The following is a 23,226-nucleotide window of genomic DNA, read 5'->3' on the forward strand; positions in this document are numbered from 1 at the left end:
AACTTCCCAGGAACTGAGTGTAACATTCAGTTCCTAATTTGGGTGATGATAACACAAGTGTGTTCATTGAGCTGTACCCTGATAATTTGTGCCTTTTCTGTGTATAAGTAAAAATTTTACATGACAGTAGTTACATTCTTGCTCAATATTTAAAATACTTGTAATGGTAATAATGTTCAAAAAGCTCCTATGAGTTCCATCAAGTCTGAATTTGTTCACTTTTAAGTGTTTGGGTAAATGGAGCTATCCTGAACATTTCGAGATTTTTTTGGGTAATGTACTTTATTGACATAGTCACTAATTCTCTCATAACAAAGGGCAGGGCAACTTGATTTTTAAACTCAAGGCCAAATGATCTACCTGCTAGTTTAGATAAAAACTCAGTGTTTTAAAGGAATTGCAGTTTAAGCAAAGTGTTGATATTTAACAAGATGTCTCTCTCTGCCTAGGGTGTGTGTGCGTTCTCGGTGTTGGGATGCATGCATGGTTGTGGATGGAGGAACTTCCTTTGAATTTAATGACGGAGCCATTGCTTCAATGTTGATCGAGAAAGAAGATGAGCTTCGAACTGTGCTTCTAGAGCAGTGAAGGATTGCCTCAGATGACCATTTTGATTGCCAGAGAAATAGTTTTACTGCAGAAACAGCCTACCAGTCATAAAGCTACAGTTTTTGGTTGTTGTTCAGACTGGTTGGCCTTGGGCTGAAAGGCGACCAAGAAAGTGAGATTTGCATTATTCTTCTGATGGATTCTGATGGAAAAGATGTTCACTGTGTAAGAAAATGGAGGACTATACTGATGAGAATTCATAACAGTGAAATTTTGATACTGCTTACAGTTGGTTTCCAAGAGTGCTGGTATCTTTATAAATTGAGAGAGGTAGGCGCAAATAAAAGATTTAATGTTTAGGATTTGAAATTTAACTGTACAAGTTTTTTTTTTTTTTTCCTTCCTTTTCCTCCTCACTTTGTGGAATTGGTCAGACCAAACACATCTCATTTGATTAGTATTTTTTTATAGTACCTAAAGATCAAGATTTTTTTAAAAACTTTGATGGAGAATTTTGATAAATCCTGACATTGACCTAATTGAAGTAGGTAAATGTGTTTTTATATATCTGCCAAGAGTTTTCTAATTTCAGAACACAATGATATTGTTATGACTATTGATTTAAACAGTTCAATCATTTTTGAAGTTATTTATAGATGTTTTCATTTAATTGACTATCAGGTTAATTTTGACAATGCTGGGTGAAATATATACGGACAAAATCATGGCACTATTACAAATGTATTAATTAGGCAATAATTATTTTAGGTCTTAGGTAACTTTTTTTTTAATGATTTGAGGCTGATAAAGTTCTTCCATATTTAAAACTCTCTAACATGGATTTAAAGACTAAAAGGATGAACTGATTAGGCACATTCTATTATGAGTTTGGTAAAACCTATAAAAATTTTCATCTAGTGTTAGGAGTATTGTCAGAAAGAAAGTGGACTGTTTAATAAATATGCAAAACATTTTAGTTTTAGAATTGCCTTACTTATTATCATGGTAGTTTTCACCTAGCTCATATTCCAAGTTTTACACATTAGGTTTGGAGGATAAAATGTTGTGGCTTTTCTTTTTTTCCCATCATGACAGTTTCTTTACCTAATTCCCGCTTTACTTGTAAGTAATCCTAGAATTATCACAAAAAGTTCCTCTTGCTGCATCATGAGACAATTGGTATTCTTATTCCAATTATTCAAAGTTGTATTTTTTTTTTCCACTTGCTGTTAAAAATTTGTCTTCAATCACTGAAATATTTATTGAACACCGACTCTGTGCCATGTACTGTGTCGGTGCTGGGTGTACACTGGTGATCTGAACAGCCGCCGTCCTGATAGAGCTGAATCTGGTGAGCTCAGAAGTAGCTTCTGTGAAATCTAGGATGTGTAATCAAACTGAGTGCTCTTAGTTTTGGCAACATTTATCATGTTCTTGTCAGATTTTTTTAAGTACTATTATTATACAAAGATAATCTTAGGTTTTGATGTATATCCAGAACAAGAATTTGTTTTTCTTAGTTGAGAGTAACTGCATAGATACTACTTACAAGGAGTTTACATCATGCCTACAATAAAAATTGGTGTTTCCCCAGAGATGGATCTAGTTTCTGATTTGATTTAATAATGATATACTTAAGATACCACTTTATAAAGAAGTGAAATTCCACACTATAGAACTCCCTAACAGGTTTAAAATACCTTTTTGACAAAAATGCCAACTCCATCTTTAATATCATGGAAATCTGATTGTCCAAAATGGTACATAGATCTGTTTAATATGTAACATATTAATAGGTAGGTAACCTGCAATGTAAAATTGTTTATAAGCCATAATTTAAAGGTTTAAAAGCTACTTAATGTGCTCCATTTGTGATATAACCTCTAACATTTCTGACCAGTTGTGGGATTTATTTGTACGAGATGACGAGAGGCAAAGGTTGTTAGAATAGCAAAAATGTTCTTATGAATGAGTTCCTGTTAATGGCAACTACATGTGAATAAAGTAAACCATTGTTGTCTTTTCTTTTTTAGTTCATTTATTTCTTCAGCTCTTATGGGTCATTATTTGAAAACCAGATTGCCCCAAAATATTACATTTCATGTCTTTTTTCCACACTATTATTTTTTTCCCTGTTGACTTCATTCACTGCTAATATGTGACACAGTGCTTCCTGGTAAATGTAGATTCTTCAGATATTTTTGAGTTAATGTTTTTGATGTTCCATATTATATTCATGGACCCAGTAAATCAAAATCATATTACATGAACTGCTGAACTGGAAAGAAGAATTATTTTAAATGCAGTTTATTCCTTAACATTAAAGTAACCATGGGGTGGAGAGGGAGGTGGGAGGGGGGATCGGGATTGGGAATACATGTAAATCCATGGCTGATTCATATCAATGTATGACAAAACCCACTGGAAAAAAATAAAAATAAAAATAATAAAAAAAAAAAACAAACAAAAAAATAAAGTAACCATGAAGGATTAGGGTGTAAATCAATAAAAAGGCTTATATATAAGTTTTCTACATGAAGAAACGTATAAAGAATATTTTTTAAGTGTCATAGGCTTTATTTTATGATAGATTTTTTAAGAACATTTTAATAATCATCAGTGGTTAAAAACAATTCAGAACTTGGGATCCTGAAGAGACTGTTGAAGAGCTCTATCTGAACAATACACACCTTTTTATACCAGAAGATTGTGAGTTCACTGGGAGTAGGGATTATGTGTTCTGATTTGTACAAAGAATACTTGAAAACCTGCATAGCTAGAGAAGAAATCTATTATAATACATGATGGTTTTACATGCTGAAACAACACTGTTAGGGAGTCTCTGTATGTCAGGGGGTGATGTATTGATAGTTGCAGTAAGTAGGACAGTATTTGAGGAACTTTTTTTTAACCATTCTTTTAAAATGTTTTCCCCAACTGCAACTTTCCCCACCCCCCCCCCCCAACACCTATTCTCTTTAAATGACTGAAGAGAACTTGAAAGATTTGTGAGGTTGTCATCATACTAGACTGGTTCTTTGCTTTCACAAGTGGCTTCCCTGGTGGCTCAGATGGTAAAAAATCTGCCTGCAATGCGGGAGACCTGGGTTCGATCCCTGGGTTGGGAAGATCCCCCTGGAGAAGGGAAGGATTGCCCACTCCAGTATTCTGGCCTGGAGAGTTCCATGGACTGTATAGTCCACAGGGTCACAAGCAGTCAGATACGACTGAGCGACTTTCACAAGAAAATCTATTTAAATTACCTTTGGTAACTAAGCTTTGTTACATAGCTATTTCCTCCTGCTTCAGAACTTTCCTTCAAAGCATCATTTCATGATAAGTGATTTTTCACAAAATCATTCTATTCATCTTTGAAGTATTTCCATTAGTCTTTGAAATGGGTTGTTGTGGACTATCCACTTAGCATGTAGTTTTGGATTAAAATATCACCAAAGTCTTAACCCCTCTATTTTCTGGTTCTTGCAGCAATACCACTGCAAGTTAACTTACAGTTACTATCCTGAGTAGTAAATTAATAGTTTTGAATAAAAAGACATTTTAAAAGCCAATGTAAATGACCAGGTTTTGTTTAAAACACAAAATGAAATGCATGGTGATGGTTGGGATATGATCAATTCTAGTGTGCCTGTTAATTTTAAAATGTGTGTCTATGGAAATAAAGTCTGCCTTCTTGTCTCTCATCAGTCACAGCCCCTGCCATCTGAAGACCTTAAGTATAATGATTTTACTGCTCAAATGTACAAGGTAGATATTTTGATATTTGGTTTAAGGAATACCAAAATGTCAGCATCTTGATATTTAGATTCACTAAAAAGTAACTCAAACACTAGAGCAAAACAAATCCCTAAAATGAGTTTAGGCTTTAGGGTTTCAACCTATATAAGGAGTTAGTGTCTTGGTGGAGAGAGCTTTTTGACTTTCTGGGACCTTTGGCCAGGTGGGTATGGGAAGAGAAGTAATGAGAGAGAAGGTTGCCTTCTGTTTGTTCCAAGGTTAGGTTATCCAATGGAAAGGTGTTTCCAGTTTTCCTGGACCAGTTAGTGCCTTTCCTCATGTTCTAGACCTTGCCCTGTCCTCCACATTGTAGATCATTAGTCAATGTTGGATTGTAATTAAGTTCATCATGATAGAAGGGACAGAGTCACTTTATCCAGAAATAAATATTTTGCATTTGGCTAGAGTTTACCTAATAATCTTGGGAACTTGCATCTAGGGTATAGAAGAGGAATCAAGAGCCACAGGCAGACTTAACATCGTTGTTCTTCAGTCTCTTAAGTCATGTCCGACTCCTTGTGACCCCACGGACTACAACACCCTGGGCTTCCCTGTCCTTCACTGTCTCCCAGAGTCTGCTCAAACTCACGTCCATTGAGTCAGTGATGCCATCCAGCCATCTCATCCTCTGCTGCCCTCTTCTTTTGCCTTCAATCTTTCCCAGTATCAGGGTCTTTTACAATGAGGCAGCTCTTTGCATTAGGTGGCCAAAGTATTGGAGCTTCAGCATCAGTCCTTCCAATGAATATTCAAGGCTGATTTCCTTTAGGATTGACTGGTTTGATCTCCTTGGGACTCTCAAGAGTCTTCTCCAACACCACAGTTCGAAAGCATCAGTTCTTCAATGCTCAGTCTACTTTATGGTCCAACTCTCAAATCCATAATGACTGCTGGAAAACCCATAGCTTTGACTATATAGACAAAGTGATGTCTTCTTTTGAATATGCTGTCTAGGTTTGTCATAGCTTTCCTTCCAAAGAGCAAGTATCTTTTAATTTCATGGCTGCAGTCACCATCTGTAGTCATTTTGAAGCCCAAGAAAATAAAATCTGTCACTGCTTCTTTCTCCCCTTCTATTTGCCATGAAGTGATGGGAACAGATGCCATGATCTTAAAAAGTTTTCTGAATGTTGAGTTTTCTGTCAGCCTTTTCACTCTCCTCAAGAGGTTCTTTAGTTCTTCATTTTCTGCCATCAGTGATATCTGCATATCTGAGGCTATAGATATTTCTCCTGGCAATCTTGATTTGTAAAAAGAATGAAAGGCATATGGTGTGTGCCTCTTGATGGAAGACAGTATACTGCCTATCCTGTCTCCTTGCTGTGATGTTCAAAAAAACTGACAAACCCTCTAGATCAGGGTTTCTCAACATTGGCACTGAGGTTTTGGATCAGATGATTCTTTATTGTGGGGAGTTGTCCTAGCTATTGTGGGATGGTTAGCAGCATCCTTGGTATGTACCTGCTGGAGGTCAATAGCCCCTCTCCACTTGTGACAACCAAAGCCATTTTCAGATGTTACCAGTGGCAAACTCACTCTTGTTAGGAGCTTTTTGCTGCTAGATCTAACTGCCAGTTTATGGAAATAGGGGACACATGAACCTGTTAGACATTATTCCAGGGATGGATCACATCAGTAAAATCCAGAATGGAGAACACTGGACAAGCAACCTAGTTTCTTCCATTCGTAAATTGTAAGGATAATAAAGAAGAGGAACACTAAGATTAAGAAATTAAGAAAATGTCACTGTCAACCAAATTCAAAGTATGATCTGTGTTTGAGCAAAACAAATCTATGTAAGAAAACAGCTTTTAGATAGCTAGGGTACTTTCAACATCATCTTTATATTTAATGTTTCAGAATTAAATCAGAAGACTATCTTTCAGGTAGATACTGAACTATTCATGAAGTCATGGGTCTCGGTTTTGCCTCAAAAGTGATCTTGTGAGCATGTGATGTCTATGGGATGGGAGCTGCTGCTGCTAAGTCGCTTCAGTCGTGTCTGACTCTGTGCAACCCCATAGACGGCAACTCACCAGGCTCTGCCGTCCCTGGAATTCTCCAGGCGAGAACACTGGAGAGGGTTGCCATTTCCTTCTCCAATGCATGTAAGTGAAAAGTGAAAGTGAAGTCGCTCAGTCGTGTCCGACTCTTCACGACCCCATGGACTGCAGCCTACCAAGCTCCTCCGTCCATGGGATTTTCCAGGCAAGAGTACTGGAGTGGGTTTCCATTGCCTTCTTTGATGGGATGGGAGAGATGGATGAAATGAGATTGGTCATCAGTTAATGACCTTTGAAAGCAGAAAATGAAGTTCACCATCTTTACCTTTTGCATTTGACATTTTTGATAAAATAAAGCATGGTATTGATTTTAAAAAGGAAGCAAAAAACTGGGTAATATTCAGGAAGAATCACCATTCTACCATTTCAATGTGTTCAAAAGGAGTTAATTCCTAGAAGATCTCTGGATATAGCGTAAACTATTCAAAGAGTTTGCTAATGAGAATAAAATGCACAGCATAAGCTGATCAAGTCTGTATTTAAAAAGTGCTATGAGCTGATTTTTATCCATAGTACTTGATACTATATTGATAGTACTTATCACTTAATTTCAAATGTCTTATAAAATGTTAATACTTTAAGAAGCACTTTAACCATAACAAGCCTATACTTAATGCCTTGTCAAAGAATTATAAACATTTTAATTTGACAACACATGAAGTAGATGAAGCAAAAGGGACGATGTTACGGCTTGTTTTAAAGTGCCTTGTTCAGACGGTTGGGGCTTCCCTGGTGGCTCTGTGATAAAGAATCTACCTGCAACGCAGATGCTGGTTTGATCCCTGGGTCAGGAAGATCTCCTGCAGAAGGAAATGGCAGCCCCCTCCAGTATTTTTACCTGGGAAATCCCATGGACAGAGGAGCCCAGCGGGCTACAGCCCATGGGGTTGCAAGAGTAGGACATGACTTAGCACACACACACATTCAGAGGGCTGAGATAAATCTCACACCATACCTAAAGCTCGTTTTAACCAGAGTGCTTAAGAAAAACAGAGAAGGAAAAAAGGAATACAACTTAGCTGAAGTATTCATTTTTATAAAAATGTGTTTTATTTTAAAACAAGTCTATAAAAGTAGAAATCACATACAAAAATACAGATTACTCTGACGTGTTAGCAAAATAGCTTATGGCTGGACTTGAGTTTGGAAGTACTGTATGTGTGAGGGCATCCGGAAATCAGAGGCCGACCGGATCCTCCCTCCAGCCCGTGTCACTAATCTGTAAACAATAATTTCAAGTAGTATGTAGCACTTTTAAACTACTACAAAACTGAAACCTAATCATTTCCCGTGTAACACTACTTTATAAAAATGTTCTTCCTTAGGTTTGAGCAGATAAGGGCACTTCATACCATTGTTTCTAACATTTGAAAGATGTGATTTTTAAAAAAAGCAATGTTAATAGAAATGATGAGTTTGGGGTTTTTGCTCCATTTTGAATATATGGGAAGGTCATCGATTTAAACGAGAAATTAGTGTTTTGTGTTTGTGTGTGTGTGTGTGTGTATGTGTTTTAAGTAGAATTTAGTCCTTTTTCTTCTATGTATCATTAAAAAAAAAAATTCACTGATGCTATCAAAAGGTTCAGCACCCAAGTCTTAACTTTTACACATGTGCCGGCTGTGCTTATTGCTCTGAAACTGCACGGAACATATACCTTCTTCTAGTGGATATTCCTAATTGAAAGGAACATGCAGTTCTTAGGGAACTCCAAGTCCAGAACTTTATAAAACGGGTTGCTAGAGACAATCATTGTGGGAGGCCATTAAAATAAAATAAAGACAATTTAAAATACTTGATTCCAGAGTAAAAATAGCTTTGACAACCTTAGCGAAAAGGAAAACGGCAGGCATCTGCGGTTCAGGATTCCATCCAACATTTCAAGAATCAAAGAATGACTGGTTCCTACCTCTCTAAAACAAAGTAAGTCATTTTAAAAGCTAAAGAACCCATGTTAACATAATTTGATCATAACGTCAGAAGTCCACAATTCAATTTCCTCAGCTAATTCAGAACACTGCAAACACAGTACATAAAGAAAATAAAAAGTATTAGTCGCTCAGTCGTGTCTGACTTTTTGCGACCCCATGGACTGTAACCCCCCAGGCTCCTCTGTCCATGGGATTCTCTAGGCAAAAATACTGGAGTGGGTTGCCATTTCCTCCTCCAGGTGACCTTCCCAACTGTACATAAAGGAGAAGTCATTAATGTGCACTAGAGGATACTCCAGGTTAACCTGTTATAGAAAACTGCCTCTTGAGTCTTTGAATTCTACACAGATTCTACACCTCTGGTTGGCCGATTGTTTGTTTATTTAGATTTTAAGGTGAATGACCTGGGTTATTTGTTTCCATCAACCTGATTACGAATCTAAAGGCACCATTGAAACGTCTATTTTTCTTGCTATCCTCAGAAGAGACTGCTTCACATCTACTCTATGATTCTCATTCTGTTCAGCTTACAATACAAATAGCTTATTATTTTTTGCAACCTATGTCTTATAATAAAGCAGTGCTGAAAAATTAAATAGAAGAAAGTTCAGCTACCATATAGGCTACAAAAATGATTTGCTGGTGGTGATTTTTAAGCTTGATTCTAAATAGATTTATGAAGCATGGCCTTGGAAGATGTGGTTCAAATTTTGCTATTTAAGGTATCTTGAAATTATAGGCTCACTCTCCCTAAAATTTCAAAAAGCATAGAGCTTAGGCTCTTAAGAGTATAGCAGTGATAAAAGCTTTTATAGTCATCTCTAAAAAGCAACACTTCATAGTTTTCTCTCTCCAATGGTTCTCTAATATACTTGTAGAAGGAAGGTAACAGAAAACGAAGAATAAAAATAGCTGAGTTCTCCATAATTGGGCTTCCTTCTTACTTTCCCTGTTCAAAGAAAAGAGGAGACACCATCTTGCAATAGAGGCTTCACAGACAACTGGGCTTCTCCAGTGACAGTCGGCATTTGATGCCCCATATCTCTTGGTTCTTCTTGTTGCCAATGGTCGGCCTGGCGATGGTGGTGAAATGGGAGCAATTAATCTGTAGATGAGGGAGGGCTTCCTTTAACAGTTGAAGGGTACCGTCTGGCACGATTCCAAAGACTTGTAGTGTTTTTAATGTGGGAATATCTCCAAGTTCACTGGAAAGGAAGAGAGAGACTTTCAGAGTAGCAGTATCTACGGTAACTGTGCCTTTAGAATTACATGATCCAATTTTTACACACTGTATCATATTTTATACAATACAAACTGAAGACATAATTTGCAATCAATAATTCGAGGAAATAGCAAAGGTGAATCCACAAAGCACAGGCCACAGCTTGGGCAATATGGCCTTAGGAAACACATAAGTGTATTTCATTGAATTTCTAATAACCAAAAAACTCCTAGGTTTATTTAAAATCCAAACACATTTTCTTTCTTTCTCCATTCCTGGTTTATACTCTTACCCCCACCCCCATTCTTGGTTTATACTGAAAAATGTCACCGTGTTGGGAGGGGAAGCCAGCAAGCTAGTGATAGTAAAAGTAAATGTTTTACTATGGCATAAGCTGGAGTCACGAAAGGTTACATGCAACTTAAGGATATGGACTTGATCTTTATTTGAACAAGGCCTGCCCTCTTGAAAGGAGATGTGAGCAGAGTCAGTAATTTCCAAGTAATGGTTAATAGTCAACAAGTGCATTACATATGATGAAACCTAACGGTGACTTCATGATACTATTTTAAGGTCGTGTGTCAGGTGCAGACAGACACAATAGACATTTGACTTCACTACATATTTCCTTTTTTTCTTTCTGTCACATGGAAGCCAGTCATCTTCCTAGGTATTTCACATTAAGTGAAACCTAACTATGTCAACAGTGAAATTCTGGTCCACAAAAAAGGGAACCTGTTTTCCCAAAGCAAATATGCTTTGGTAATGATTCTTTTTTCTTAACCTAGGTCTACAGGCTTAGAAATTCATCTCTCTGATCTATATTTACTCCAGGTTGGGACACACAGTCCAAAGTCTCAGGAAAGGGAATATTTAGTTTGGAGTTTCAACAAAATCCCACGGCAGATCAATGAGAACATCAATTCCCTAGAATCAGAAGCATCCTTTATATTTTCATACTGCCAATAATTACCTAAAAAATAAACTTTCCTTATAGTAACTGTCAGCTTGTAATCTTTCCTCCTTTTAGCTTAGTGTATATACCAATGACCAAGGCATCCTCATAAAGCCTAGCTCAGATTAAGTCCTTCCCCTGTTTGAAATCGCAGATGCCTCCCTCATGTCTACACAACTCAAACCATCTACTGGCCGACCTTCCATGCTAATCCCGCTCTTCCACTCTTCCCACTCCCCATCTAAGTGTATTTATTCTACATTTAGGAGAGTTTTAAACACCACAGATGTTAAGATATACTGGTTAAATACAAGAGGAAGGGTAATTTAGAAAATAAAAGTACTAACCAAATGAAATAAACATGGTTGGTGTTCCTAAGGGGACAATAAGATCTGGATGTAAAAGAAAAGCAGTAAGAACAAATTGCTGTTGTTCATACAGTAAGCTAATCTCTGAAATGCAAAAAGAGTATAAGGAGAAGTCAGCATACACAGATGTTTATACTTATCATCACTGAAGATGATAGCAATCTGGCCCAATCTTAAATTTCTCTTACATAAAATCTGACTATATGAGAACTTTGTAATATCCATGAGAATCCAGATTCTGGGATCTCCAGATTAGCCAAGTTGTAAGACATTCTGCAGTCAAGAGTATTCAAAAGAAGAAACTAGAGGTGGGAGTGAAGAGGGATGGCAGACGACATCTGCCATCAGAACAAAGGAAATGTTTTTGCAACAGCACTTTGTAAGAGCCTTGGGGAAGGAAATTATACTAGACACTTAGAAGACACTCAGGTGTTACACATCAGAAAGGAGTGAGCAGACTATGATGAGATGGTGGATGAATGATCATTCCCTAGCCAAAAAAACCAGGAAGTCTTTAAAATTTTAAGAACTCCCACTCCCCAAAAACAAGACTCTAGTACGTGTACAACCTACAACGCAGCAGAGAACGTGCCCAAGTATCTCTTTGAAACTTCAATGGAAGAGACTGAAAAGTAAACTCAGGGAGAGTAAATAGAAATGAATAGCTTGAGAGCCATTATTTCTAACTTAAGGATAAAATGACACTCATGTCTTAAGTGTTTCTATTTAGTTTTAGTAAACAAAAGGTATTTATAAACTGTTTCACCAGCTTCGCTCCTTTGGTGTTCACTGTTCAGTCGAAAAGTTGTGTTCCACTCTTTGAGACCCCATAAGCCTGGAAGCACGCCAGGCTTCCCTGTCCTTCACTGTCTCCCAGAGTCTGCTCAAACTCATGTCAGTCACTGAGTCAGGTGATACCATCCAACCATCTCGTTCTCTGTCGCCCCTTTCTCCTCCTCCCTCAGTCTTTCCCAGCATCAGGGTCTTTTCCAGTGAGTTGACCCTTAGCATCGGGTGACCGAAGTATTGGAGTTTCAGCTTCGGCATAAGTCCTTCCAATATTCAGGGTTGATTTCCTTTAGGACTGACTGGTTTGATCTCCTTGCAGTCCAAGGACTCTCAAGAGTCTTCTCCAGCACCACAGTTCAAAAGCATCAATTCTTTGGTGCTCAGCTTTTTTATGGTCCAACTCTCACACCCATACATGACCACTGGAAAAACCATAGCTTTGACTAGACGGACCTTTGTTGGCAAAGTGATGTCTCTGCTTTTTAATACTGTCTAGGTTTGTCGTAGCTTTTCTTCTAAGGAGCAAGTGTTTTTTAATTTCATGGCTGCAGTCACCATCCGCAGTGATTTTGGGGCCCAAGAAAATAAAATCTGTCACTGTTTTCATCTTTTCCCCATCTATTTGCCATGAAGTGATGGGACTGGAGGCCATGATCTTCGTTTTTTTGAATGTTGAGTTTTAAGCCAGCTTTTACTCTCCTCTTTCACCCTCATTGGAGGCTCTTCTGTTCCTCTCCACTTTCTGCCATTACGGAGGTATCATCTGCATATCTACTGTTGATATTTCTCCCAGCAATCTTACTCTCCTTATAAAACCTTAAATTCCTCAACTTACAAATTCTCCTGGAAGTATTATTATTTATTTAGTTTCTCTTAATCTCAGATTACTATCCCCAGCTTCAGTTTTTTCCATTAATGAGAAATATAAGAGGAAATCAGACCAATTAATAAGGAAGGGTATAAATACAGGGAGGGTGTGTCCTGAGGATAAAAAATCTAGTATCCCAAGTATTTCAAAGCATTATCATTACAAAAGAAAGACACTCAAATTTTATGTTCCCACTTCTGAGATAAAAAATGAAAATTTTTTTAGCATAAATAGCTTTCTGGAAACTATTTTTGAAGATCCTAGAATTCTTACTGTGCATTTCATAAACATTTTACCGGGAGAAATGTTTAAGGATAGGGTACCAGCAAACTCATCTTAATGAATTCACAAGGTAAACCTGTATACCATGCATTTTATGTCTTAAGAAACATACTCTTTTACATTAAGGTTCAAGGACAGCATCTTTCTTCTGTCTGCTCTCACTTTATTCTGATGGTCTGACTTGTTACTAAACTGATTCCTCTGTTTCCCTTATTTCAAGATAATATTTAGACAAATCGGTTCCAGTGCAGTAAGGGTTTGCACCTAGGTCTGTGACTTCAGACCCATGCTCTGACCCATCAAGTCACATTGCCTGCAGATGACTGTGCAAGGATTATCATCCCACTGGATATAAATATAAAAATATGAAGGCTCACAGCCTCCCCTTAGCCTCTACTCAAGTGAATAGGTATTTCCTGCCTAATTTCTTACTCTTTGGAGAGAAAGAACAAAAGTAAGCCACATAAATAGATTCTCTTGAGAAAAGCAAGCAGAAAAGAATGATCAGTGTACTCCCAAGGGCGCTGCACAGACAATGCAGCTAAAGCTCAAATGGCAAGGGTGGGAAATAACTGTCAACAGAGAAACCTTTTCGGGTAGACACTCCAAGCTCCTAGCAGTTCTGGATGCTAGAAAATTCAAGTGGCAGGAGATTTTAACAAGAGTTGCATGTATATGAATTTAAGCCCCAATATCTGAGAGCCCTGGAACTAAATACTGGCATCCCTGCTGGGCAGTGCTTTTCCAAATGAGACACCAGCTCAGACCCAGAGCCCTCAGGATTAATTACAGTGCTTTATTAAAGATGTAATTACTGGATTCCCTAATTCTATGAGTTAACTCTATATAGCTGAAGTGTCTGATTTATTCATTCTTTTTAATTCTTTTTCTTTAAATTGCAATATAGTTGATTTTTAATGTTGTGTTAGTTTTTGGTGTACAGCAAACTGATTCAGCAATATATACATGTGTATGTACATACACACACACATATTTCATTTTCAGATTTTTTTCCATTACAGGTTATAAGAAACTGAATATAGTTCCCTGTGGTATACAGTAAGTCCTTGTTGTTGATTTATTTTATATATAGTAGTGTATATCTGTTAATCTTAAACTCCTAATTTATCCCTCTCCCTCCACCCTTTCCCCTTTGATAGCCATAAGCTTATTTTCAATGTCTGTGAGTCTGCTCCTATTCTGTAGATAAGTTCAGTTGTATTATTTTTTTAGATCCTACATACATGTGATATGATATTTGTCTTTCTCTGTCTGATTTACTTTACTTAGTATGATAATCGCTATGTCTGTCCATATTGCTGCAAATGGCACGATTTCATTCTTTTTCATGGCTGAGTAATATTCCATTGTATATATGTACCACATCTTCTTTATCCATTCATCTGCTGATGGACATTTAAGTCGCTTCCATGTCCTGGCTACTGTAAATAGTGCAGCTATAATCATTAATTCTTTTTTTCTTTTTTGTTCCAAACCTTAACCTTTTTATTTTGTATTGGGGTATAGCTGATTAACAATATTGTGGTATAATTGTTTCAGGCGAACAGCAAAGGGACTCAGCCACACATATACATGTATCCATTCTCCCCCAAACCCTCCTGCCATCCAGCCTGGCAGTAACAATGAGCAGAGTTCCACGTGCTATACAAAAGGTCCTTACTGGTTATTCATTTTAAACATAGCAGTGCGCACATGACCTTCCCAAAGCCCCTAACTATCCCTTACCCCAGGCACCCTTAAGTTCGTTTTCTGTATTCATTAATGCTTGAAACTAACTTACAAGACCCAAACTAGTCATTTGAGGACTACATAAATTCTGTGCTCAAATTCACCACCTTTCTTTGGTCGCAATCAGCTTGATTACCTTCATGTGGATAATAGCTTAAACAAGGTCAGCAGCCTCATTTAGGGGATGAGGAAGAAGGGCACCAGGCCAAATCCAAGATACTGACTTCTTGTGGTTTTTAATAAAATTGCTATATACTTATATTTTACACAAGGAAGAACTCTGCAACCCTTTGAGATATAGGAAAACTTCTTAAAGCTAAAGAGATGATATTCCCAGGATGACTTGGGTATAGCACTTCTTGAAAGCAAGATGGATCTGGTTCCTCTTTTGTTAGCATTGCTTTGATTTTGTGGAAGTTGCTGAGCAGTACAAAATCAACCCCTAAAAGAGCTATCAGATTAAATAGACTATTCTGCACGTGTCCAGGAGACCTAGGAAGTACATCCAGTTCAGTCAGTAACTCACTATTTTCAGCTTTGGGTAAGTTACTTCACTCTTTTGGATCTTAATCTCCCTTCTTCTCAAAGAGAACACCACTCTTACAATATTTACTACTTAAATATTTTTATTTTTCCCCATTCCTTGGCCATCTGGGACAGACACCACTAGAAGACTGTAGAACTTTTCCTCTAAGCTCAGATAAAGGTTTTTGGACTTAACTAGTTGATTGAAAAATTTCAGAAACACATATACACATGGTTTGCCTCCTCCCATTATACTTTGAGCTTCCTGGGACTAAAGGCTGTCTTCTGCTTTTGTAAGTTCTCCGCAAGTACTAGTACAGTATTCTAATATTTAGACCAGTTCACAGCCAAATAAATGTTTAGTGAACTACCTCAATCAACTCAATTTTACCAGATGTTTTAAGCCAAACATTTTGCCTTGGTTGTTCTATTTTGCTAGTCCTTCCTAACTAGTTTGTGATACATTAATTTGATGTTTAAGCTTTAAACATCGGCTGTTAATGGATTTTAACACCAAGTGACATCTCTTCTGGCCCCTGCCCTCTGTTCATTTTAAGAAACAAGAGTACTGGGACTTCCCTGGTGGGCCAGTGGTTAAGAATCCGCCTTGCAATGCAGGAGACACAGGTTCGATCCCTGGTCGAAGAACTAAGGTCGCACATGCCTCGGGGCCAACCAAGCCTTCGAGGCAACTTCTGAAGCCCACCCTCAATCCGCGCACCACAATGAAAGATCCTGCATGCTGAAAGTAAGATCAATACCGCAACTAAGACCAGAGGCTGCTGAATTTGAAAAAAAAAAAAGAGTACTCACAGTAAAGTTTCAGGTATTATGTCATAGCACCGACTGAGTGAAAGGTGTTGGAGGTAGTTGAGTTGGTAAAATTCTGGAAAGCAGTCATTTTTCAGCATGACACTATCGCTGTAACAGAAGAAAAAATTAAAAAGCTATCCATCAATCCCAGCTGAAGAAGATAGGAACAGCTTATCATTCAGTTCCTTCAATTCAACATATTAAGACTCTTTCCTCATTCAATAAAAAATCATGAATTTTCATTAAAATTTTTTTTGTTTTAAAATAAATAAAAACATACCTTAAGTCTAGGTGGACAAGATTGCGACATCTTCCAACTAAGGTAGAGACATCTAGTGGACAAAAAAAAAAAAGATGGTCACCATCAAATGAGGAATCACACAAGGATACTTGCTGTCCATACATTTCATATTGTGCTGGAAATTCAGAGTAGTGCAATTAGTCATTCACTATTAGAAAAAAAAAATAATCATCTTGCCATGTAAGACTTTCTACCCAGGAAACACAAGAAATCATCTGAAAAACGACTAGAAATAGTAAGAGAACTAACTGTGTACAATGACTGGATAAGAAACTCCATAGCTTATCTATGTGCCAGCAATCACTGGATGGAAAGAGAGGGGGAAAGTCCTGTTCACAATAGCAAAAAGCAAAATCAAACAGCGCACTATATAAACAAATATCAAAAAGTAGCACTCCAAACCAGTGGAGGAAAATCATGGATTATTAAAAAATAATATGGCTACTACAACTAGAGAAAATTTACTTCGACTCAAATAATATATCCAAATTAATTCCACATGTTATTAAAAACTTACAAATGCAAAAATGAATAATTATTCATTGGATCTTCATATCAATGAGGAGTTTCTAAACATAAAAGAAAACAAAAAGGAGACAATGATAATTTACAACAAAAATCTTTAAAAACTCTAACATGTTAAAACAAAACAGAACACAAACAGAAATAAAGTGGTATCAGAAAACTGGGAATAAATGTTTCCAGTAGAGTTAATGTTCTTATTATATTAACAGTATAAAAAATAGTATATTAAGAGTATAACAAAATAGAATGATACTGCATAAAATATAGACATAATAAAAATGGAGCAAGAAATGCAAAATAAAATATTTTTTTTGGTGCTATCACATGAAAAACAAATCCTATTACAATACCCAGAACTGATGAAATATCATAAAGCAGGTGCCCCTAAAAGTGGGTATTTAATTTTATGCAGCCTTTCAGAAGACCTCATTTTTTGAGGGTGAACTGATCTTTCTTTTAAAAAAAAAAAGCTTTCAGGGCATAACACACTTTGCTCTTTGGCTCAGTAATTCCACTTTTAGAAAAGTAATTAGAGATCGCAGGTGACACGAGTGGTAAAGAACCTGCTTGCCAATGCAGGAGACAAGAAACACAAGTCGATCCCTGGGTCGGGAAGATCCCCTGGAGGAGGGCAAAGCAACCCACCCCAGTATTCTTGCCTGGAGAATCCCAAGGACCCTACAGTCCATAGGGTCGCAAAGAGTCAGACATGAATGAAGCAACTTAGCACGCATGCTTACATGCGCTATGATATTCACTGTAGGGACAGTTATAAAAGCCCCTCTCCCCAACAGGTCAACCTTCATCCATTCTATGGAACACAATGCTGATAACAGCCATTAAAAAGCTACTTAATAACATTTTACAAAGTGAAAAAATAACTCAGGATACACTGTATACTGAAAACAAAATACATATAATGCATGATAATCTCAATTTAAACACACAAACTTACACATAGAAAGAAAGGGGGTTGGGGGTTGGAAGGCTGGAAGAAAATACATCCAAATGTTAAGTGCAGTTACCAAGGGCAGTGGGATCACAAATACCTTTTCAGAATTTGGAACAAAGTCGATACTTCGCAATCAGAAAACATATTAGTGAGTGTTATTTACTTTAAAAAATAGGCAAATCTTATTAATGTTTGAGGGTTTCTTTTTTCTTCTCACAGCTGCATCTCCAGCCACATCCCCTTGTCTAAATCCTGCCTCCTCAACACACTCACTGGGCTATGTGATGAGCATCTCACATTTATGCCTAAACCAAATGCCTGATTTCTCCCCTCAATCTGCTCCTTCCCCCAAAGTCTTTCCCGTCTTAGTAAGTGCGAACTTCATCGACTGCTGGGGCCAAAACCCTCGGAGTTGTACTCAAACTGTTTCCTCACATCCCACACCCTATCTGTTACCCAGTCCTGTCGGGTTAGCTTTCAAAATGCGTCTGAAATCAATCACTTCTTACTTCCTCAAGTGTGACCACTAAGTCTCCAGCGGCCTTTCCCCAGCATAGCTCCGCATGGGGACTTTTCAAAGGTGAGTCGGATCATTTCATTCCTGTTTGAGATACTTCAATGGCTTCCCATCTTACCCAGGAAAACAAGGGAAACAGAGCTTCTGCCTTGGCCAAGAAAGCCCCCGGCTATCTCATCTCCTCACACTGGGCTCCTCGCTCCCTCTCCCACACTGGCTTCCATACTGAGAGGAAACAAAAATCCCAAACATTAATAAAGTTTGTCTATTTTAAAAAGTAAATAACATTTATTGATTCATTTTCTGATTATAAAGTAGCATATGTGGCTTTCCTCTAAAGGCACTTATTGGTCCTTAGTTCTAGAATGTTCTTTCCTTACGTATCTACATATCACTCCTTCAGGTCTATGGTTAAATCTCACTTCCTCAGGGAGCTCTTCTCTTTGGCCATTCCATCTGAAAATAGCCCCCTTCCTGCTACACTCTACCTGAGTACCCTGCTTTAAACTTTTCCTCCTTGTGTTTTCACTTCCTTTCATCATATTTACTTCCTTGTTGATTGTCTGGATTCCCCACCAGAATGGAAGCTTCACAAGGGTTACTTTCTCTGTTTTGTTCAAGGCCCCATGTCCCAAGATTAGAACTGGATTTTGTGCATTATAGGGGCTCAACAGACATTTGTCTCATGAGTCACTAAAAAAATGAAGAACTGCACAATGTAATTTTGAGTGACCCATCATTTTGCTAGCCAACCACAAAATCCACAATCAGATACAATCTTCCTTTGCCACCACCTGGGAAAGAATTAAACCTTGGGGGATGAAACTGGTTAGTCTCTGTCTCCAGCCCTTGTTTAAGTCCCATCTTTCTTTGGTGGGTAGAGTTAGGAACCAGATTGCCAAGACTTAGGCAAGAGTTAGGAACCAGACTGCCAAGATTCCTCTTCACCGTCTCCTTCATTTCACTTGAGTTAGAAGGGATCTTAGAAACTACCTAATATAACTTGTCATTTTAGAAGAGAGACATTTTTCGCTAGAGAAGTCCAAGTAAATCTAAGACCCAAAGCTAGGTCCTCCAAACCTCATCCTGTGCTCATCCACTGTTCCACAGAGAGGTAGTGATGGGTGAGGAATATAAACACCGAGAGCCAACAATTACTGAGCTCTCACTATGTGCCGAGAATGACTAAATGTCTTGTCCATGTATTAACACCATTTATTGCTTACTCTAATGCTAAGAGGTAAGGTACTACTATTAACTCCATTTTATTGAGAAATGGAGGAACAGCAAGGTTAAGCAAATTGCTCAAGGCTACCCAGTGAATGACAGAGCTTGAATCCAGATGGTCTGCCCCTGGTCTTGGAGGTAAAACACAAAATTTGTATTGTCTTCTACACAGTGAAATAGCGTGTGCCGTTGTTAAAAAGATATCCATTTAAAATGGCTTGAATTCCCATTGTACATTGTCCCAGTGTAGGAAACTAACACTTCAACTCCTACTCTGCCTCCTATCCTCGCCCTGAATGTGTCCAGCAAGTGGGATTTTACCACCTATCATTCTTGCCAAAACTTAGTAGAAAGGTGATTTGTTCTTTTTCAGAGGAACCCAGAAAAGAGTTTTAAGCCAAACGTGGAAACAATTTACAGTAGTTTGCCTACAGCTGAGTTTCTCGACCTTACACACAGAACCTCAGTTCACTACAGAAAAACTCTGAATAAAGAAGTGAGAAGTTCAGAGTATGGGCAGAAGTGTACACAAGGCACTGTCTTCCCTAGGGAATGAAGAGGGAAGAACCACGGGTGGGATTCAATGTGAAGAGGATGCTCCCTGGTGGGAAGTTAAAGTCCTTGGAAGGCAACTTGGCAAGAACTATCCAAAGCTTGATAATGAAGCCTAATCCTTGGCCTGGCAACTCCACTTAGAAATGCACTCAACAGTTTGCTTCTGTCCATAAGACAGTTGTTTATAAAAGGGAGAAACTGTAAAGATTCTAAACATTCATTACAAGGAGATCAACGGAGTAAGTTGTGAATGAATCAATAAATTATTCCAAATATATCTGATGGAATATCACATAGCCACTGAAAATGACGTGTGGTGTAGCTACTGAAATAGGGTTACTTTAAATAAAACCATACCATAAAGTATTCCATACACTATGTCCCATGTTTTTTTTTAAAAAGCCACTTTTTAACAGGAAAAAAGACTAGCAAAATGTTAGTAGGATTATTGATTTTTGTGTTTTTACATGTTATAGGTATATTTGAGAATGACTATGTAATACTATAACTAGATATTTTTTAATTTTTATTTTTAATTATAGGATAACCAATTTACAATATTGTGTTGGTTTCTACCATACATCAACATGAATCAGCCACAGGTATACATATGTCCCCTTCCTCTTGAACCTCCCTCCCAAACAGATTTAAAATTGTGTTTAAAGGGAAAAGATGCAGAATAGAAATACTGTGTGTGGAGGGCAGTGGTTAAGAAAGACACTACTGCTGCTTTTACAGATCTCTAGAGAAAGACTTCATTTTGTTATCTGGGCTCAAGTACCTGCAGAGGATTCCAACCTCTGACCATCTAGGAGAATCTGCTCCTATCTTCTACAGCCTCAGATACGTGACTCACAGAGGACAGGTCATGTCCTGGAGGAGTGCTTTTCAAATACTGCTTAGATTTTAAGAAGATACACTCTGCAAATATTTGGCTCATGAGTATTTAGAGTATGTTAAACGTTATAAGAAAAACACTTAGAGGGGCTCACACCACCATCAAGACATGAGGTTAGGGCTGAGGTGTGCATTGGCTTAACGAGGCTTTGTGTAGGCCAGCCTGAGGCCACGAGGGCAAGCTATTAAAACGCTAAGTGAAATAAGTCAGGGGACTTCCCTGGTGGTCCAGTGGCTATGACTCCATGCTCCCAATGCAGGTGGCTTGGGTTTGATCCCTGGTCAGGGAACTAGATTCCACATGCCACAAGTAAGAGTTAGCACACTGCAACTAAAGATCCTGCATGCTGCAACTAAGACCTGGCCCAGCCAAATAAATAAACAAAAATAAATATTAAAAAAAGAGAGAAAAACAACTACTATATGATATCACTTATTTAGGGACTCTAAAAACTACAACAAACTAATGCATTGCTGTGGTTTAGTCGCCAAGTTGTGTCCGACTCTTATGACCCCATGGACTGTAGCCTGCCAGGCTCCTCTGTCCATGGGATTCTACAGGCAAGAATACTGGAATGGTTGCCATTTCCTTCTCTAGGGGATCTTTCCGACCCAGGATTCAAACCCAGGTTTCCTGCATTGCAGGCAAACTAATGGATATAACAAAAAAGAAGCAGATTCATAGATACAGAGAACAAACTAGTGGTTATCAGTGGGGAGAAGGAACAGGAGAGAGAATAAGGCAATAGAGGGGAAGGTGATTAAGAGATACAAACTACTAAGTATAAAATAAGCTACAAGGATTGTACAACATGAGGCATACAACCAATATTTTATAATAACTTTAAGTGGAGTATAACCTTTAAAAATTGTAAATCACTCTTGTACACCTGTAACATATATTACTGTACATCAAATATACTTTAATAATAATAAAGAAAACCCTTGCCATTTGTCCTTATCTTTGCAAATCAAGATTCCGTCAATCTTAGAAAATAAAACAAAGTACACATAACTGAATGTTCAGGTTTATAAAGACTTTAATTGTCACACATCACCCCTGATTTTAAATGCCTGTGTTCACCTAAAAAACCCCACTGTCCTTTTAGATTGAATTGAAAAAAGTTATAAATATGAACTTAAGAGGGTTTATTACAGGGTTTTTCAACCTTGGCACTACTGACATTTAGGACCAGATTCTTTTTTGTGTGTTATTCTACTGTCCTGTGCGTTGTTCACCAGCATTCCTGGCTTCTACCCACTAGATGCCAGTGGGTAGATGCCAGTAATGCCACAGCTGTGACTATCAAAAATGCCTCAGACCTCGCCAAATGTCCTCTTGCAGGCAAAACTGTCCCCAGTTGAGAATCACTGCTTATACTAATCAAACACTACATCCCTCAATTTTTATGTTGGGTTTTACCTAAATAATTGGGTTAAATAAAAGAAGCTCTTCTACTTAAACATAAATCCTTTTAAAGTATAAAGGTTTTCACTCATGGATTCTGGATTCAAACCCTGCCACTAACCCACTAGCTGTCTGCATTTACCTGACCCTTTTGATCAGCTAGCTGTTATGTCATCTGAAAAACAGGAATAGGAACACACACACTGCATTAAATGAGACAGTGTATGGAGGATCATGCCTAGGAGATGCTCAGGAAATCAACCTGCTGTTATTGGTGGGGTTGCTGTTGGTAAGGGCCGAACAGCACTGAGGGTCTTACCTGATCTCTGCAGGTTCTTTCGGTACCCGCTGAGATTCAGCTGGGTGATGGTCTCAGACACATGTGCAACAGCCACTTGTACATGCTTCTCAGTGAAATCATAGCACCAAGAGAGGTTCAGTTCATCCAATCTGCACACAAGAGGGGTGACAAGGAAAGCATGAAACCATTACCCAGAATGAATTTCCTATGAAACCCTGCCTAAAGCTGCAAACCAAGGAAATACAGGGCCATTGATTACCACTTTCTGCATAGGACCTCAGCTTCTCTAAGCAGCTACATTTGCTCACCTGAAACTGCTCTCCATCTCGGTCTAGTTTGTTCCAGAAAGTTGCCAGGGTATATGAGCCAAGGGCTTAGTGAATGCTGCCCTCTTCTGGAAGAGAAGGGAAGTGCTCTCCTCGCCTGCTCATACCTCATTCCAGGACTAGCAGAAATTCTAGCTTCTAAGCTTTCTTAACCATTTGGGTTGTAGGAAAACAATATAAGCTTGAGATGTTTTAAAAAACAGATAGGTTGTACCAGGAATTCCTAATAAAGAGATGCCGACATCACAAAAATTCACTTTATCTTACGGGGCCTCTGCTAACTAAGCAAATGAGGGCTTCAAAGAGAA

At 38.1% G+C, this 23,226-nt stretch overlaps 2 protein-coding genes across 7 annotated transcripts in view; one reads left to right on the top strand and one right to left on the bottom strand.

Moving 5' to 3' along the window:
- The window catches only part of NADK2 (NAD kinase 2, mitochondrial), a 48,399-nt gene extending 45,825 nt beyond the window's left edge, over nucleotides 1-2,574 (top strand). For all 3 annotated transcript variants that reach the window (XM_061129948.1, XM_061129947.1, XM_061129949.1), the window contains one exon: nucleotides 450-2,574. In XM_061129948.1, coding sequence (XP_060985931.1) covers nucleotides 450-588 — 139 coding nt within the window. In that variant the 3' untranslated portion in view covers nucleotides 589-2,574. The remainder of the gene's footprint in view (nucleotides 1-449) is intronic.
- Nucleotides 2,575-7,434: 4,860 nt separating this feature from the next.
- The window catches only part of SKP2 (S-phase kinase associated protein 2), a 36,837-nt gene continuing 21,045 nt past the window's right edge, over nucleotides 7,435-23,226 (bottom strand). For all 4 annotated transcript variants that reach the window (XM_061129953.1, XM_061129950.1, XM_061129952.1 and 1 more), the window contains 4 exons: nucleotides 22,611-22,741; nucleotides 16,190-16,241; nucleotides 15,910-16,017; nucleotides 7,435-9,543 (listed from right to left, as the gene is read on the bottom strand). In XM_061129953.1, coding sequence (XP_060985936.1) covers nucleotides 9,330-9,543; nucleotides 15,910-16,017; nucleotides 16,190-16,241; nucleotides 22,611-22,741 — 505 coding nt within the window. In that variant the 3' untranslated portion in view covers nucleotides 7,435-9,329. The remainder of the gene's footprint in view (nucleotides 9,544-15,909; nucleotides 16,018-16,189; nucleotides 16,242-22,610; nucleotides 22,742-23,226) is intronic.

The sequence above is a fragment of the Dama dama genome, chromosome 25 (genome assembly GCF_033118175.1).
Source record: "Dama dama isolate Ldn47 chromosome 25, ASM3311817v1, whole genome shotgun sequence".
In the NCBI taxonomy this organism is placed as follows: domain Eukaryota; kingdom Metazoa; phylum Chordata; class Mammalia; order Artiodactyla; family Cervidae; genus Dama; species Dama dama.